The 17,880-nt window shown below is 51.9% G+C and overlaps 1 protein-coding gene across 1 annotated transcript in view; it reads right to left on the reverse strand.

Moving 5' to 3' along the window:
• Nucleotides 1–17,880, reverse strand: part of VAV1 (vav guanine nucleotide exchange factor 1) — a 69,021-nt gene that overhangs the window by 34,506 nt on the left and 16,635 nt on the right. Inside the window, exon 3 of the mRNA XM_074980392.1 lies at nucleotides 9,356–9,472. Within this exon, the coding sequence (XP_074836493.1) occupies nucleotides 9,356–9,472 (117 nt within the window). The remainder of the gene's footprint in view (nucleotides 1–9,355; nucleotides 9,473–17,880) is intronic.

The raw sequence follows: 17,880 nt of genomic DNA on the forward strand, positions 1-17,880 counted from the left end.
AACAGGTACTGGAGCGACTACAGAACCATAGGGAGGGTAGATGGAACCCACAGACCCTGTCCTGGGGCTCCCCAAGGTTCTGGAAATGCAGCAGTCCCCTGCGAGAAAGTTAAAATGCCACTGAGACCAATGGTGACTCCTGCTCCCATGGGAGCTGCTGAACACAGAATGCCATTGCAAATATGGCTCTTTGGTGCTCGACTGGGCGGTTCCTGTGCCCCGGGGAAAATGAACAGCAGGCTGGGGAACGGGGAAGGACTGCCTCAGTCCCAAAGCCTGCTGGGCTTGCCGATCTCAGTCCCCAGATGTGCCGCTTTCCCCAGGTACAAAAGCAGAAAACAGGAATGGCTCGATCCAGGGAGCTTGAATCCGGGCAAGCAAGAAAGAACCAACGTAAAGTCTCCAAGAAAGAAAGAGCATCCCTTGTGGGGTCTTTCGCACACCACACCCCCGTGTAACACCCTGCAGCTCGACTCCCACCGAGAACAGTAGCTGCCTCTGCAGCCAGACAAGGAAACTCCTGTACATTTAAAGTCACAGGACACCCCTGCTTTTGGGTACCGTGTATCACTAAAAACAGCACACCGATAACCCAGGGGCTTCGGCTGCTGCCCACGAACCAAACTTTCAGATTCTTGGGCTTCTTCGGTACAGGTGGTTTTAAGGAATATGGGCCCTTTGGACTGAAAGGAGCAATATAGATCTATGTCAAACATTTCGCTCCTGGCTCTAGAGGGCCTCCTGCTGCCGTGATGGGGAAAGCACCATAAAACCAAAACTGAAGCTACTGAAAGGCCAGGGGGGAGGGGGAAATACACCCACTCACTTCCCAAGACCCGTTGTATATTACGGTTCTCTATTCGCCTTACGGTAGCTACTACAGATTGCACACATGTATTCACATACTGCTCTGCACACTCCACACACCTCAGCTGAGATCAGGGCCCCGTTACGCCAGGCAGTGCCCAAACCCCGACGGAGATCGGAGCCCCGTTGTGCCTGGTGCTGCGCAGACCCCGACAGAGTTCAGGGCCTCGTTGTGCTGGGTGCTGCACAATCACAGTAAGGGACACTCCCGACCTTGAAGAGTTTATAATCTAAATAGGCAAAGGGTGGGAGGGGAAATAGAGACTCAAGGGGGTAAGTGACTTGCCCAAGGTTCCCCAGCAGTTCAGTGGCAGGAAGCGCACCCACCTTTGTCCCTGAACTCTGCGGTGGTTTTCCAGGCCTACACATGCCGATGCGGCGTTATATTTTGGGTTCCTTGACTTGTGAGCTCCATGGAATAGGGACCTTTCCTTTGTTCTGTACAGCACCTAGCACAGAGGGTCCTGATCCATGACTGCTGCTCCCAGGCACAGCCACAGTCATGTAAAAACAACAGTAATTCTAGGCTTGAGCCAGAGACACCGTGGGGACCCCAAGGGACAGGCCAAGGCAGTTAAAACAGCTACTCCAGGCTGGGGTGATACCAGTGCGCCATGGCACACCGAGCCCACCACGCAAAAGTTCTGGAGCTGCCTTCTTCCCTGGGCCAGAGCCGGCATGTCGGGGCTGGCTGGGGAGCAAGGGAAGGGAGTATCTGGGGCATGCGCCATGGGGCCTCATCGGCTCCATGGCTCTGGATGGCTGTCCAAGATGGCCGCCACACAAGCCAAAGCCACAAGGGACTCCACTCTAGGGCTGCCAACCGGCCAGTCCAGTTGTATGGCCGAGAGCCATCGGCCACGCCCGGGAGTCCTGCTTTTTGACTGGGAGAACCAGACCAGGGCAGGGCCTTGTGGGGAAGTTTGAGACAGGGGCGGGGCTTGGAGGAAGGGGCGGTGCCTCAAAGGAAGAGGTGGCGAAGGGGCGTGGCCTAGTGGGGCAAGGCGGGGCAGAGGGCGGGGCAGCAGCAGTCTGGTGAGCAGCCCTTAGAAAGTTGGCATCCTGCTCCAATCAAGGCCAAAAGAGGGGCAGGGTGGGGCGGGGCGGGTCTGATACTGACGGGATCCTGAATGGCCTGGGGCATGGTAAAGCCTCTTAAAAAGGTGAGGGAAGGAGACAGGTGATCAGAGCTCAGCTCCTGTGTGATGTCTTGGAACATACGATCTGTGGTGCAGAGGTCTGTCTGGAGAGGAACCATAAAACTCTCCACTTCCTCCTTGGTCATGACTATCTGAGAGGTTCCCCCGGCACGCCGGAGGGTGTTTCTCTTTTCCCTGCTCAGCAGGTTCAGGGGAGGGTTCTGCTGTCAGACAGGAAGCTCAGAGGCAGCGGAAAGGTTGGTCTACCAGCAGCAACCATGATGCCTAGTGCATGGAGATGGGTGATGGGAACGCTCGGGGCCCCGGCAGAACAAGCCCAGGAAGAGAGACTGAAGCGCACAGGGGACAAATACACGGCTATAAAATACTGGTTTCCTGGATCATAAAACCAGAAGGGACCATTGTGATCAATTCTGACAACTAAGGAAAACCGGCCGGGAGCTTTTAGTTGTCCTTGTGGGTGAGGGTTGCCAGGCATCCCACAATCTGCGGGAGAGTCCTGAATTTCCATGACATGTCCTGCATCCCCCATTAATGCAAAACTGTCCTGCGGCCAGGATGCTTGTCGTGGAAATCCCCAGGCCCCAGCTGGGGTTCCTGTGGCTGGGGCTGCTGGTGGGGCTCCGTATCCCAGCTGGCTCCCTGCCGTGGGAGCCCCAGCCGGAGGGGTGGGGGGGACCCTGGCAGCCCTGTGGCTGGGAGCTGGCTGGGGCGCAGAGTCCCTCGCCTCCCAGCTGAGGGCAGCTGGGCACCGCAGCTGCTCAGCTGTGTGACTGCTGGGGTCCCCATCCCCTCAGCCGGGGAATGCCGTGGCTGGGGCTGCCTGTCCCACTCACCCTCCCCAAAAATCTGGCAACCCTATCTTGGGCTATCAGCACAAGGCGATCCTTTGAACAAAGCTGCACAGCAGCAAAGGATTTGCTTTCTCCATATGACGGGCATTCGCCTGTGGAACTCGCTGCCACAGCCAAGCCTGTGTCAAGATTCAAAGGAGGAATCCTCCTTTATTCAACACTGGTGAGGTCACATCTGGACTCCCAGGCCTTCTGCTCTAACCACTAGGTGCCAGTCCCTTCCCGGAACTGGAATTAGAACCCAGGAGTCTCGGTTCTGAGTCTGCCCAGTTCTAGCCACCAGACTCCCCTCTCACAGCTAGACTAGAACCCAGGAATAACTATTAGTTGAAACTACCTAAGGCTAGACAGGGGCACGCTACCCCATCGGGGGCAGCCCAGGGGACACGGCAGCTCTCACTCTTTCCAGCTTAAGCTACAGAAGCTGCCTCATTGCAGCTCTAAGAAACCCACCTGCTCTGTGGCGCTGGCATTGAACAGGGGACACATAACACAATCTAAGCAAAGGACTGCATGGGCACCCCCTCCCCATTCCTGGATGGATTCAGAACGGGTTCAGCTGTGTGTGTGGCATAGGCCCTATACTGCCAAGCGCAAACATCCATTTCTGCGGCTGCGCGGCTGTCAGAGGACGGCCTCTGGTAATAATAGCATCATCGCCTGTAGATCTCATAGCCCTTTACAAAGCAGGCCAGGCTTTTTATCGCCATTTTACAGAGGATGAAAACTGAGTCATGGGGCGATGACATGATTTGCCCACGGTCACCGACAAAGCTAACACAGGTCTCCTAGGTCAGTGGTCTAGCCACCAGACCGCACTGCCTTCCAGTTTGGCCCCAACTGTCACACTATAGCCGTGTCTACACGTGCACGCTACTTCGAAGTAGCGGCACTAACTTCGAAATAGCGCCCGTCACGGCTACACGCGCTGGGCGCTATGTCGAAGTTAACTTCGACGTTAGGCGGCAAGACGTCGAAGTCGCTAACCCCATGAGGGGATGGGAATAGCGCCCTACTTCGACGTTCAACGTCGAAGTAGGGACCGTGTAGTCGTTGCGCGTCCCGCAACTTCGAAATAGCGGGGTCTGCCATGGCGACCATCAGCTGGGGGGTTGAGAGATGCTCTCTCTCGAGCCCCTGCGGGGCTCTATGGTCACCGTGGGCAGCAGCCCTTAGCCCAGGGCTTCTGGCTGCTGCTGCGGCAGCTGGGGATCCATGCTGCAGGCACAGGGTCTGCAATCAGTTGTCGGCTCTGTGTATTTTGTGTTGTTTAGTGCAAGTGTGTCTGGGAGGGGCCCTTTAAGGGAGCGGCTGGCTGTTGAGTCCGCCCTGTGACCCTGTCTGCAGCTGTGCCTGGCACCCTTATTTCGATGCGTGCTACTTTGGCGTGTAGACGTTCCCTCGCAGCGCCTATTTCGATGTGGTGCCGCCCAACGTCGAAGTTGAACATCGACGTTGCCAGCCCTGGAGGACGTGTAGACGTTACTCATCGAAATAGCCTATTTCGATGTTGCTACGTCGAAATAAGCTATTTCGATGTAGGCTTCACGTGTAGACGTAGCCTATCTGGGCACCTGACATGGAGAACAAGGAGCAAAAAACTCCTAAGTCACGAACCTGTCAGCCGGCACTTTAATGGAGTGGGCCATTGCATTAATGACCTGAAGTCTGTGTTTTACTGAAAAGGAACTTTAACGATTGTTTACAGAGAGAGTGTTCAGAACTCTCATTTATATTCAAATTCGACACCTTAACACGTGGTTTGAACCGGGACAGCAATTACCTGGCCCATTATAAGGACTCTTTTACATACTTTGTTTTATTTAATTCAACTTCCCCACCCCACACCCGCTCCTGCCACCCCTCTGCTCTTCTGATTTGTCAACCTTGATAACAATTTTTTGGACCTCCGTGCTTTATATATTGAGTCTGTTCTGGTACGGCTGTGATCTGAAGAAGTGGGTCTGTCCCATGAAAGCTCATCACCTAATAAATTATTCTGTTAGACTTTAAAGTGCTACTTGACGGCTTTTTTGTTTCGATAGAATACAGACTAACACGGCCATCTCTCTGTCCCACAAGGGGAGGTATAGGTTGGACATTAGGAAGAACCATTTCCCCAGGAGTGTGGTGAAGCCCTGCAATGCATTAGCTAGAGAGGTGGTGGAATCTCCATCCCTAGAGGTTTTTAAGTCTTGGCTTGACAAAGCCCAGGCTGGGATGATTTAGTTGGGGTTGGTCCTGCTTTGGGCAGGGGGCTGGACTCAATCAACGCCTGAGGTCTCTTCCAGCTCTAGGATTCTATGATTCTTTAATCTTCTCAAACCCCTGGCAGATAAGACAGTGCTACGACCCTCACTTAACAGCTAGGGATGCACATGTCCGGCGGTACCTACTCTAAGAGCATCTCACAGTCTTTACCGCATTTACTCTCATGACACCTGGAAGCAAAGCAGGGCCTTAAACCCAGTGAGACAGCAACTGCTTTCACCCCTGCAACATCCAGCCCCTGGCTCTCAACGCCAAAGCACAAGAGCCCTCGTCTGAGCCTCCGCCTCTATCACAGTGAAGCCCTGGGCACCCATGACAGAACAGCTGCATCACAGGACACGGCCTGTACGTGACACGCAGGCCCAATCATTCAGCTCTGCGGAAGCCGGAGAAAGCTGCCAGCCCCAGCCCCAGCTCCAGCTCCCCTTCCCCACCCCGGCGGAACAGAAACTCAGAGAGCGGCCCGACCTCGACAGGATGCAAGATCTCAAAGCCAAACCACACATGGGCTGCAGCGCAGGAGCTGCAAAGGCAAGGCAGGGGCGGCTCGCGTGTAGCGAGAACGCAGCCCTCGCGGCGCCACCAATTTTCAGGCCTGCTGAGCCCATTCGATCATCAAATCAGAGCTCCCGGAGAGCGCAGGCTGGAGGATTTCACCCTGTTGTACATTCGGGCCTAACCACGCTGCAGGCAGCTGACTCAGAACGGCAGGGCTGGCAAATTGCAGGGGGGATATGTGGCTCAGGGTGGGGACTGATCTCGGGGAGCTGCCCAAGAGTCTCCACTGCTACTTCCAGCCCCGCAAGCCCGAGTCACCTGGACCAGACTCTGAGACTTGCTGTTGCAGGGGACACATCACTGGCTGGAGGGAACCCCAGCACTGGGTTCCGACCCGTGTTCCTGGTAAGCTGAGCCCTGGGGCGGCCACACAGGAGAGATTCAGGTGCCGCCCCGCTGATGGGCAGAGTGCCCGCAGCTGCCCACGCCCGGCAGTGCACATCTGCCCACGCCTTGTGCACATCACAAAAGTGATTCCGCCCATAGATGGATACAAATAGAGGGAACCCTGGTTCTGACTCAGGTTTGAGCTCAAGCTCCCCCTTAGTCTACGCGCAAATCAGTGTGACATGGGTCACCAGGCACCCTTGCATTCACGCCCTTTTTCGGGCACCGGGTCGGCGCCCAAGTTCTGCAGTAACTTGGGTCCAAGCCCCGTCATTTTACAATGTGGACGCAACTCACGTCACAGACCCTCGTCGGAAGGCCTGCCCAGGGCAGCGTGGATGTGTCAGCATGGCTGGGACCAGCAACAGCACATTCTGAGAGGGGCTGGGGCGCATGACTTATGCGGAGTGGCTGGCGGGACTGGGCATATTTAGTCTGCAGAGGAGAATCATGGGGGCCGGGGGGATTTGATAGCCGCCTTCAGCTCCCTGAAGCAGGGTTCCAAAGGGGATGGAGAGAGGCTGCTCTCAGTGGTGGCAGATGGCAGAACATGGAGCAGTGGTCTCAAGCTGCAGTGGGGGAGCTGTAGATTGGATATTAGGAAAAACTATTTCACTAGGAGGGCGATGAAACACTGGGATGGGCTACCTGGGAAGGTGGCGAAATCTCCATCCCCAGATCTTTTCAAAGCCCGGCTTGAGAAGGCCTTGACGGGGATGATTTACTTGGGATTGGTCCTGCTTTGAGCAGGCGGTTGGACGTGATAACCTGAGGTCTCCACCAATCTTCACCTTCTCTGGTTCTTTGATAACTAGCATATGATGCAATGTGGGCAGTCAAGCTCAGGCTGGGAAAGACACGCCTGCAGAAGACTGGGTCCCACAGACTTGGGCTTCCTATGAGGTCAGGAGGTTTAGTGAGTCAGCTGTACTTGGGGAAAGATGGACGGGCCATGAAAGGAATGAATTTATGGTCCAACAGCTATGCACCGCATTCCAAAATAGTGCCATGACGTCCCTCCACTTGAAATCATATTATAGGTCTTATTTGGGGCTTGCCAGCACTAGATCAGAAAGCAGTTTACAACAGAGTTTCATCAACCCCATTCAGAGTGGGGGAAACGGAGGCACAGGGCTGTTGTAACATCAGCAAGGTCTCACACTACCAGTGCTAGGAAAAGAACCCAAATCTTGCAGGGGGTAGTTCAGGTTCCTTGAACTTGCCAGCCCCAGTCATTCAAAAATCAGGATTCCAAATCAGTCACCTGACTGACTCACAAATCAGATTTAATAATAGATAATAGCACATCCAGGGCGTCTGTTCAGATCTTTTGTTACCTTTTTAAGGCGTAATTTTTTAGTAAAGGAAAAAAACCTCAGTAACAATTTGGGTAATTACTTTGAAAAAAATCAATAACAACTTTGGTTAAAATATCACTAAAATCTTCACCACTTCCCACAAATGTACCAATATTTTCACTTTTTGTTGGTGTTTTGTTTTTGTTTTTGCGTTTTTGGTAAACACATTCCCTCCAACTCATTAACATTTCTCCAAGATTTTCATTACACTTTTCCCCAAAAGTCATTTATGCTTCTTTCCCAAATCTCTCTCCCCCTTAAAAATAACTAATAGAGTCCGGAATACTTTCTGTACAGGCTGAACCTCTCTAATCTGGAATTCTCTCATCCGGCAAACTCTGTAATTCAGCATGATTTTACTTAGCCAGATGAACACCTATCCTGGGGGCAGCCAAGTTTCCTGCGGTCCCATAAAGTCCCAGGATTCCAGCCACCAGTCCTGGCTCTCAGGGCTTTGTGCTGTTATTAGCTCTAATTTACCCCTAAATGTCTCCTAAGAAGTCAGCTGTGGATGCATTGGTAATCTGCTAGTGGGAGTTATATGGTGAGATTACAGGTTGGACCTCTCTCGTCTGGCAAATTCTCTCGTCTGGCACCAGTCAGGTCCCAAAGGTGCCGAACGAGAGAAGTTCAACCTGTAAGCTCACCATACAATTTTCACCAGTTTCTACATCAAATGCTTCACTAACGTTTTCATACACAAAAAATATTGAAGTTTTCCAGAAAATCTTCCTTAACATTTTCACGACATTTTTCATTCCTATCACATAAGGGAACACTGAAGTTTTCACCAACATTCCACAATTAAAAAAAGTGCTCCCCAAAGTTCACAGCTATTTTCTTGCAACCCACTGGAGCCAAGGGGTCTGTTTCCTTCCATGCTGACAGGTTGACATTTTTCACCAAATCTGGTCAGGGTTTCTCAAGCGGTGCTAGTTAACCACTCATTCCAGCACCTGCTAAAGCATGACACATGACTCATTGAGGCTGGGGCTAGGCACAGGGGAGGCGGGTGGGAGGCAGGTCTGGGAGGAGTCCGATGCTTTCTGAAACTAGTTGAGAAACCTCAGGTGTAAAAAGAAACTGAAAAGACCAAAAAGAAAAAAAAAAAAGTTCCACATCTTTGGTGTGGGTGGATGGGGGAGGGGCAGGAGCAGGGTAATGGGTATCACTATGACACACGAAACACATGAAGTGCCCCTTTATTCGGCTGTCAGCAATGTTGTACTATGCAGCAGTGGGTTTTACCAGTGTTCGAGCAAGGCATGGTGCAGCTAGGAGCTGGGACCACTGGGTTCTATCCACAGCTCGGGGGTGGTGAGGACTAGTGGTCAGAGCGGGGGGGGGGCAGGGAGCCAGGGTGCTTCTATCGCTCAGTCTGGGAGGGTAAGGCAATGAGGTCTAGTGGTTAGAGTGGGGGAGGCTGGGAGTCAGGACTCCTGGGCTCTGTCACCAGCTCTGGGAGAGTACTGGTGCCTAGCAGTTGGTAGAGGGCACTGAGAGCCAAGTCTTGTGGGTCAGTCATCAGATCTGAGAGTGACTGTGGCTTAGCGGTTAAAAAACGACACTAGACTTGAGGATTCCTGGCTCTGTTGCTGATGAAACCTCCCCACTTTGTGCCTCAAGTTCTCCACACACCAGCTCAGCACAGAAAACAAAATGAGCTCCCATTTCCTGCTGTGCCATCGATTCCCCCGGGGGTGGGAGGGGAGGATGGGGACCATGTCATAGAGCTGCCCTGTGCCTCAGTTTCCCCAGCTGAACACGGGGACATTAGCACTTCCCTGCCCTGCTAAGGGGTTGTGAGGAAAAAAGGTACTGAAGACCACAAGGCGCCCAGACAGGTCAATGACAGGCACCAAACAGACACTGATCAACAATCCGACCCATCAAGGCTGACCTTCCCGAAGTCCCGCACGTCGAAAAGATCGAAGACTTCGAAGAGCTCGTTCTTGCGCAGGCCGAATTTGTCACAGCAGGTGGAGAGGAAGGTGCGGATGTTCTTGAGACACAGGAACTGGAAAGGAAACAGGAATTGGCCCTTAATCGGCGAGTTCATCAGGGCAGGGACTTCCCTCTTATGCTCTATGGCACCCCGGAGCCCTGACCCCTGACTGGGGGCCCAGAGGCTGCGGTGGCTGAAGACATGAAAAATAATAAATTATGGGCAGGAGGCAGGGCTCCCTCTCATTTTTACCACCTGGGGTGGAATAAATTTTACTATGTGCCCCCAGGGGCGTGAGGATGCACACCACCAAGAGAAACGCAGCCAGACCTCTGCACTGCACAGAACGCAGCAGGCCCCCAGCCTGGGTCCCCCAGCCCCGCAGTGCACAGCGCGATGCTCTGGCAGCGATTTAAAGACCCAGGACTCATCACTCCTGCAGTAGGAGCAGAGGCAGCCGGGAGCCCAGGGCTCCTTTGAATCTCCAGGCCCCGGGGCAACTGCCCCCTTTGCCCCCCTTGGCAGGACTGGCTTGGGCCGGCTCGTCTGCTCCAGCCCTCCATTCGGTCCCCATCCTGGCAGCTTCGGGACGGGGGATTTGTCAAGGCGAGAGCGGCTCACAGAATCACGGGGTTGAAAGAGACCTCAGGGGGGTCATCGAATCCAGTCCCCTGCTCAAAGCAGGACCAACCCCGACTAAATCATCCGAGGGAGGCTTGGTCGAGCCAGGATTTGAGAACCTCTAGGGATGGAGATTCCACCACCTCCCTCGGTAACGCATTCCAGTGCTTCACCTCCCTCCTGGGGAAATAGTTTTCCTAATATCCAACCTAGACCTCTCCCTCTTCTCCCCATTCTGTCCTCTGTCACTGCTGGGAACAGCCTCTCTCCATCCTCTTCCGAACCCCTCTTCAGGCAGTTGGAGGCTGTTATCAACTCACCCCTCACTCTCCTGTAGATTAAATAAGCCCAAGTCCCTCAGCCTCTTCTCATACGTCCTGTGCTCCAGCCCCCCAGTCATTTTCTCATCCTCCGCTGGACCCTTTCCAATGCACCCACATCCTTTGTGTAATGGGGAGCCCAGAACTGGACGCAATACTTTTTGATAAGTGCCGTTGATACTGAGCCATTTCCACCTTGCTGAATAGACCCTGTCAGCTCTGGCCCTCCCTCTTACTGGGACCCCACTCTTTAAATACCCCTCTGAAGCCACCTCCCCACCACTTATGCATCTGATGAAGCAGGTCTTTGCCCATGAAAGTTTATGCTCTAAAATATCCGTTACTCTAAAATGTGCCACAGGACTTCTTGTTGTTCTCAAAGTTACAGACTAACGTGGCTGCCTCTCTGATACTTGCAGTACTCCAGTGTCAAATAAAGGGGAATAAACACTTTTCTACATCTGCTGGCAGTGCTCCTCCTAACGCATCCCAATATACCGTTATCCTTCTCGGCTACAAGGGCACACTGTTAGCTCATACCCAGCTTCTCATCCAGGCTAATCCCCAGGTTCTTCCCCACAGACCTGATGTTTAGTCAGTTGGTCCCCAGACTATAGCATGTCTCCAGAGCAGAACCACCAATGGGGGGAAGGAAGGGAAAGGAGCAAGAACACGTGCCTCAGACAATTTACCAAGGCCCATTTGCTGCCCGCTCTGGGGAATGGATCTCCTGATTCAGTGATAACTCCAGAACTTGCACGGAGTACATCAACAGAGTCTTGGGCTGAAGAGATGCATCTGACGAAGCGGGTCTTTGCCCACGAAAGCTTATGCACCAAAATATCCGTTAGTCTATAAGGTGCCACAGGACTTCTTGTTGTTCTTGAAGATTCAGACTAACTCGGCTACCCCTCTGATACTTGGATGGAAGAGACGCTGCTGCAGCTTTTTCCCAGCAGGGAGGTGGGGTCCGGGGAGGTGAGATGCAGGCTCATCGGAGTAAGTGAGGGATGGGGCTGGGACGGCCCAGGGCTCCCCTGAAGGTGGGGTAGGGGAAGGGACATTTGCGGCTTCTCCAGGCAGGAGGAGCTTGTGGCCCATATCCGCCTACGGGTGCAGAATTGCTGCTGGAGAGCAAGGGGGATTTGGGGTGGGTGATGGCAGGGCAGTGCCAGGGCGTGGACAGGTCAGACAGAAGGACTGGCCAGGCTTGCCTTGCTTACGGAGGGTTAGCGACACTCCGAGGAAGGAAACGGACAAGGCTGGAGCTCCAGAGGGGAGAGGTTCTCCGGGGAAAGAAAGGGAGACCCAAACCGATCCCTGCCTCTCAGCCGTAAGGGCTGGTGCTGGGAGGTGACATCAGACAAAGCCACAATATTTGCAAATGAATCTGAAGGTGAAAACAGGGGCTTGCAACCAAAATAGCAAGAAGAGCCTTTTTTCCCCAATTTGGTGAAAAACTCAATAATTCCAGAGCCGCAATGCACACGAATATGAGACAGTCCTTAATAAATAACGTCAACCGTCCTTCCTGTCAACCCTATTTTAAGAACAGCGCACACACAACGATTTGTAAAGTGATACAGGTTTGCTGCAGGGCATTCACAAGCTCTTTTCGTATGCTGTTTCCTCGCACTTTACAGGTGCCTGCTTGTACCACTGTCAGTCTGACTCTCACTTCCACAACTCTCTCTCCAGAGGACACTCAGGGGAGTTATCCACCGTTGCGAGATCACATGGCGATTGCTAGTTCGAGACGTGTTGTTCATTTCTGCTCTTTTAGATGTTCACCGTTTACCAAAAATGAGCAGGTGTTTTGGGGGTTTTTTTACTTTGCAATTATAGCATCGGGAACCACAAAGAAGTTATTAAAGAGCCGCAGGTTGCAGACCCCTGGGTTAAAACAAATTGACAGGCTGAGAGGAGCTATTTCTGCTTACCAGTCTGTCTCTTTAATGCTTCCCGCTCCATGCTGGATTAGATGTGTTCTGAGAGTAATAAATATAATGCCTTATTCTCACTAAGCCTAAGACCTGGTCTACACTCTGGTTGACCCAGCTACGTAGCACAGGGGAGGAAAAAATGCACTCCTCTGAACGGCAGAGGTAGCCTGACCTAACCCCCAGCATAGATAGTGCGAAATCAACGGAAGGATTCATCCGATCTCCTGTACAAAACAGGCCATAAAACTTCCCCAGAGTAACTCCTAGAGCAGATCTTCAAGGAGAAACATCCTCATTCCCAGAGACTAGGGCTCAGATCTTCGAAGCTATTTGGGCTTTTCAGTTCCAATTAAATCAATGGGATTAAAGTGCCTAAATACGTTGTGCTTTGAGTACTGCCAGGGGCTGCAAAAAGTCTAAGGGGGGAGATATCACCCACCTCCCTATCCCTGCATTCTGAGGCCCAACTTGGTCATTGGAGTTCTTTAGAGCAGCCTCAGGGCTGCTCTAACTCTGCTCCACTAGGAAGCTGAAAATAGCTATAGCACAGTGCATTCTGGCCATGTGGCTGGGAACACAAGCAGCTGTATGGCTCTCACAAGTTCCACACTGGCCCTTTTGTGGGGAGCTTCTCAGAGAGGCTGTTTCTGACCACTTTAAGGCCCTTCCATGCTGCACAGAGTAGTTACACCGCTGGCTTAAAATCCCACCATTTGAGCTCTGTTTTATTCACCACCACTGAAGTAGACTGAGATGTGTCTATGAAGCACTGCAAGGTCTCAGTGGTTAGGTGTGACCTGTGAGACACTCAAAACTGGCTTGAGATTTGTGTCTGCTGCGTCATCCTGGACGAGATGTCTTAGTCGCCCGGCCTGAGCGTACTCTGAATGCAAAACCCACGTGGCGTGGCTGAAACAGCTAATCTTTGGCCCTTCAGTGCAGACGATGGAAGCTACCAACTACTCCCAGGGGAGCTGCTTCCAGAAGGTCTGAAGGCTGCAGAACTGGAGCTGGGCTGAACACAGGCTTTTCCACCTTGTGAAAAATGTGGAGATGCCAAACAACTGGCATGTCCCCCATAGGTGGCGGATGTAGGAGGCAAAGGGAGGCAATGCCTCCCCTGGGTCTTAGTGAATCTCCTCATCCGTCTTCCTTTCCCCCTGCCTTGGGCAGTTTCCAGCTGCCTGGCTCTTCCCCAGAAGTGGATCTGTGTACTTAAAAGTGAAAAAGCTTCCAGCTTGTTGGACCTTTAGCATAACACAGAACCTGAGAAAGAGCTGGGGACTGAAACGTGTACCAAACCCTGACTTTACTGACAACACCTGGGGGGCATGACTACGTTTACAAAACCTTAGTTTAAAATTTCCTTCAAATATTTCCTTAGTTTGTAGCTGAAGCTTATAAAATCATCTCTCGAAAAATCCTTATAAGAACGGCCCATACTGGGTCAGACCAAAGGTCCACCCAGCCCGGCATCCCGTCTGCCGACAGTGGCCAACGCCAGGTGCACCAGAGTGGGTGAACTGAAGACAATGATCGAGCAATGTGTCTCCTGCCATCCATCTCCTGCCTCCGACAAACACAGGCCAGGGACACCATTCCTACGCCCTGGCTAACAGCCTTCTATGGACCTAACCTCCATGAATTTATCTACCTCTTCTTAGAACTCTCTTACAGTCCCAGCTGTCACAGCCTCCTCTGGCAAGGAGTTCCACAGGTTGGCTGTGTGAAGAAGAACTTTCTTTTATTGGTTTTAAACTGCTGCCCATTAATTTCATTTGGTGTCCTCTAGTTCTTATATTATGGGAACAAGTAAATAACTTTTCTTTATTCACCCTCTCCACATCACTCATGATTTTACACACCTCTATCAGATCCTCCCTCAGCCTCCTCTTCTCTAAACAGAAAAGTCCCAGTCCCTTTTAGTTGCCCTTTTCTGAACCTTTTCTAATGCCCAAATATCTTTCTTGAGGCGAGGAGACCACATCTGTACGCTGTATTCCTTATTTAGATGCACAATCTGAGGATTCAGCGTTAGCCTTAAATGCTTGGATCTGCAGACGTAGTTTTAAAACAATTCTGCAAAAGACCACCCTGATCTAAAATAATTTTTAATTTTAATTACGATAGTACAAGAACTTGCTTCCAAAGTCCTCCTGTCCTTTCTAGCCATCCCTGCTCCTCTTTCCCTCCCCTGTCGAAGAGAGCCCTTACATGGACAACTCGCCTTTTCTTCCAGACAAATGAGTTTCCCTTTTACTTCTATCTGATGAACTCATTTTCAGAGAACTCTCCACCAAAATCAGTACCGTACTAACATAAAACCCTTTGATATGCCGAAGGTTTTTGGAAACATATTTTAACATATAGTGAAATTTCGTAAACATGCCTTATTATGGAAATCACACAAAATACTGTTCCCTTTTTCAAAAAAAAAGTGAACTAAGTTGTTCGAAACTGATTAATTAAAAATTATATTTTTGTTTCAATAAGTTTAAATACATACAGGTTGAACCTCTCTAATCCAGAATTCTCTCGCTCGACAACATCCATAATTCGGTATGATTTTAGTTAGCTAGACGACCGCTTACCCGGGGTGCGGCCAGTTTTCCCATGTCCCCATAAAGTTTATTTACAGCCACCAGTCCTGCCTCTCACTGTTTGGTGCTGTTATTTAGCTGCAGTTTAAATCTGAATGTCTTCTAAGAGCCTACCCAGCAGTGAAAATTTCAGTAATGTAAACCAGAGAAGGGCTGCATCATGGATTCCATAATATTTAATACTGTATTCAGCTGGACAACTGGCTTGTCCTTACTACAGAATCTTTGCACGCAAATCTCTGACAAACTTCAGGATATATCATAAAACCCATGACTGGCATTTTTTACTCTCAAATTTAGTGCTTTTTAATTAAGTACCAGGACAGAAGCTCTGCTGGCGGGCTGTCTCTGCAGCTGTTCATCCCATCAGCTCCGCTGCTACAGCTGTTTCCTGAATGGCCTTTCTCCCAAATGCACAAAAGCCTCCAGAAATGATCCTGGCCATGAGGATTCATAAAATTGCCATTTGGCTGCTCTAGGCAAATGGTCCAGGAGAAAGGTTTGCATAACAAATCATGCTTGTTCATGGCCTTGTTTAATGGAAAAACCAAGCAGCATGTTTCAAAGCACACAAGGAAAGCCAGATAGCTCAGGGCCATCCAGGCTGGGGACCCTGGGGGTAGAGGCAGAGTTATTTCTCCTGACTCACCCTGGCAGCTGGCACAGGCGAGTCCTATTACCAGCTCCAGAGTAACAAAGGGGTTGTTGCTGTAAGTGCTAAGGCCATGCTTCAGAGACATGCTAAGCAAGGTCTGTGGCCCCGGCACATGCTCAGTGATGCAGAGTTTTTTAGTGTTTCAGCCTTAAAGAAACCACAAACATTCAATACTTCTGATCTTTGCAGGTGTAACCACCCACAGGGGGACTTGAACTTGGGACCTTTGAGGCTTTGTGCAGGAGCCTCTACAGCAAAGGTCAGCAACTTTTCCACAGGGGGCAGTTGGAAACTCAACCTCTTGACTTCTCTGTACAGGCGGAGTGTCGGGGATACTTTCTAAATTCACTCCTAGTCCTCCTTATGGCAGGTCATTACTAAATGCATTCAGCTGCAGGGCTTTCCCATTGAGGCCCTGGCTGGTAGCATTAGCTGGTCTTTTGTTACCCCACAGGTGACCTGGCTTTGAGCAAGTCCCGGCTGCATGGGGGAGGAGGGGTGGGACTGAGCTCCTGCTTGGCATGCGGATGAAAAATCAATTTGCCTGCCATTCTCAGCACGCATGCCAGGGGCTGCGGATCCCTGCTCCACAGTTTCAGCTGAAAGCCAGCTGGCTTGCACCTCAGGCTGCAGAGGATACTCGTTCTTTCTCTGTAAGCAGTCTAGGTGCCATTGCGTGATGGAGTGGGGGGAGTGCACGTGTGAGACTCTGGCTGGATGTGTGTGAGACAAGCAGAGCAGCTCCCGGTGGCTAAGGATGACCCCGGGGGCTATAACCTAGGCTGACAGGTAACACCTCTGCCCTGAATGAAGAGGAGGGAGGAGCTGAGCGGGGTTTGAATCGGAGGCAGCAGTTAGAAGCGGGTGGGGAGAGGGAGCTGGAAGGCAGCCAGCCAGGCGAGGGGGGAAGCTACACCCCAGAGGGGCACCCCTCAGGCTCCTCTCCCCAGGACGGGTTGGAATGACTGTCCCTGACTGCTGCACTGACTCTTCTGTGAGAAACTGGGCCTCTGTCGCCTAATAAACTTCCTATTCTACCTGCTGAGTGAGAGTCACTCCTGCCTGCGGAGGGGGTGCAGTGCATGGGGACCCCTGAACCCCATCACACATTGCGTGGGACAGTGAACCACAGCCCAGAGAGACACAGGTTACACTTTACACAGAAAGGTAGAACTACCTTTGCTGACTCACCCCAGTGCCAGGGCCCTGCCCGGGGGGGATATTCCATCATTTGCACACCTGTTTCACAGCTCACGGTCAGAAATGCAGCCTTCACTCTTGCCGCCAGACCAGGTGGAGCCTATGAATTCCAACCTGGGAGTACCAAAGGCACAAGCCGCCCCGACAGAACTAAGGTTAGGAGTGGAGGTGGTTTTATGTAAAAGAACCAGCCAAGCTCAAGAGACCACTTCGGTTGAAGCCAGCGTTGCCTGTAAGCGGAGTGCTGGGGCAGCTGCCCAGGAGGTGCTGCCCAGCTGATTAGCGAAGCAACCACAGTGGGCAGCTTGTGCTTCTATGAGTGGTGCACATTGTCCCACGCCTTGGTGCACATCACGAAACTGATTCTGCCCCATGGGTGGAAAAAAATCAGCGGGAACCCAGGGGGGCAGTCCTGAGCGTAACTCATTGCAGGAATTCTGAGGGCGAGGCTTCGTTTGTGAAGTCCCTACTCCAAATGGCTGTTTTATTTCTTATCGATACAGCACAAGAACATAAGACTGGCTCCATTGGGTCAGACCAAAGGTCCAGCTAGCCCAGTGGCCTGTCGCCCAACTGAGGCCAATGCTGGAGGCCCCAGAGCAGGGGGCTCTGCAGCTGAAATAGCGAGAAGAGCCATTTGTTCAAATTCAGTTACAAAATCACCACTACAAGAGCAGCAGTGTGTGTGAATGCGAGACCGTCCTTCACAAATAACCTCACACTGTGCTTTTTCTCACCCCTATTTTAAGGGCAGTGCACATGCAAGGATTTGTACCAGTTAGAAAGTTAAGTTACCCCCACCTCCAGGCTTCATCCACCTCAGCCCTTAACTCTGCCCCCATCCCCAAGCTTTACCCCCCCAACCCATCCCCGATCCCCAGGATTAACCTCTAGCCGTGCCAAATCACCACCCCCATCCCCAGGTTTAACCTGCATCAGCCACCCTGCCCCAACTTACCCACTGAATCAGGATCTTGCTTGCCCACCCTCTGCTCTCCCAGGACACATGCTCTGAGTCCCTTTCCCTCCCCACTCTGCATCCCCGCAAAATTGCTCAGGCCAGAAAGTGCCTGCAACTTTCCCAGCCACTTCCCACCCAAGGGTGCACGCACCAGACTCATTGGGTCCTGGGGCAGGGCAG

Source organism: Carettochelys insculpta, chromosome 29 (assembly GCF_033958435.1).
Source record: "Carettochelys insculpta isolate YL-2023 chromosome 29, ASM3395843v1, whole genome shotgun sequence".
Taxonomy (NCBI): domain Eukaryota; kingdom Metazoa; phylum Chordata; order Testudines; family Carettochelyidae; genus Carettochelys; species Carettochelys insculpta.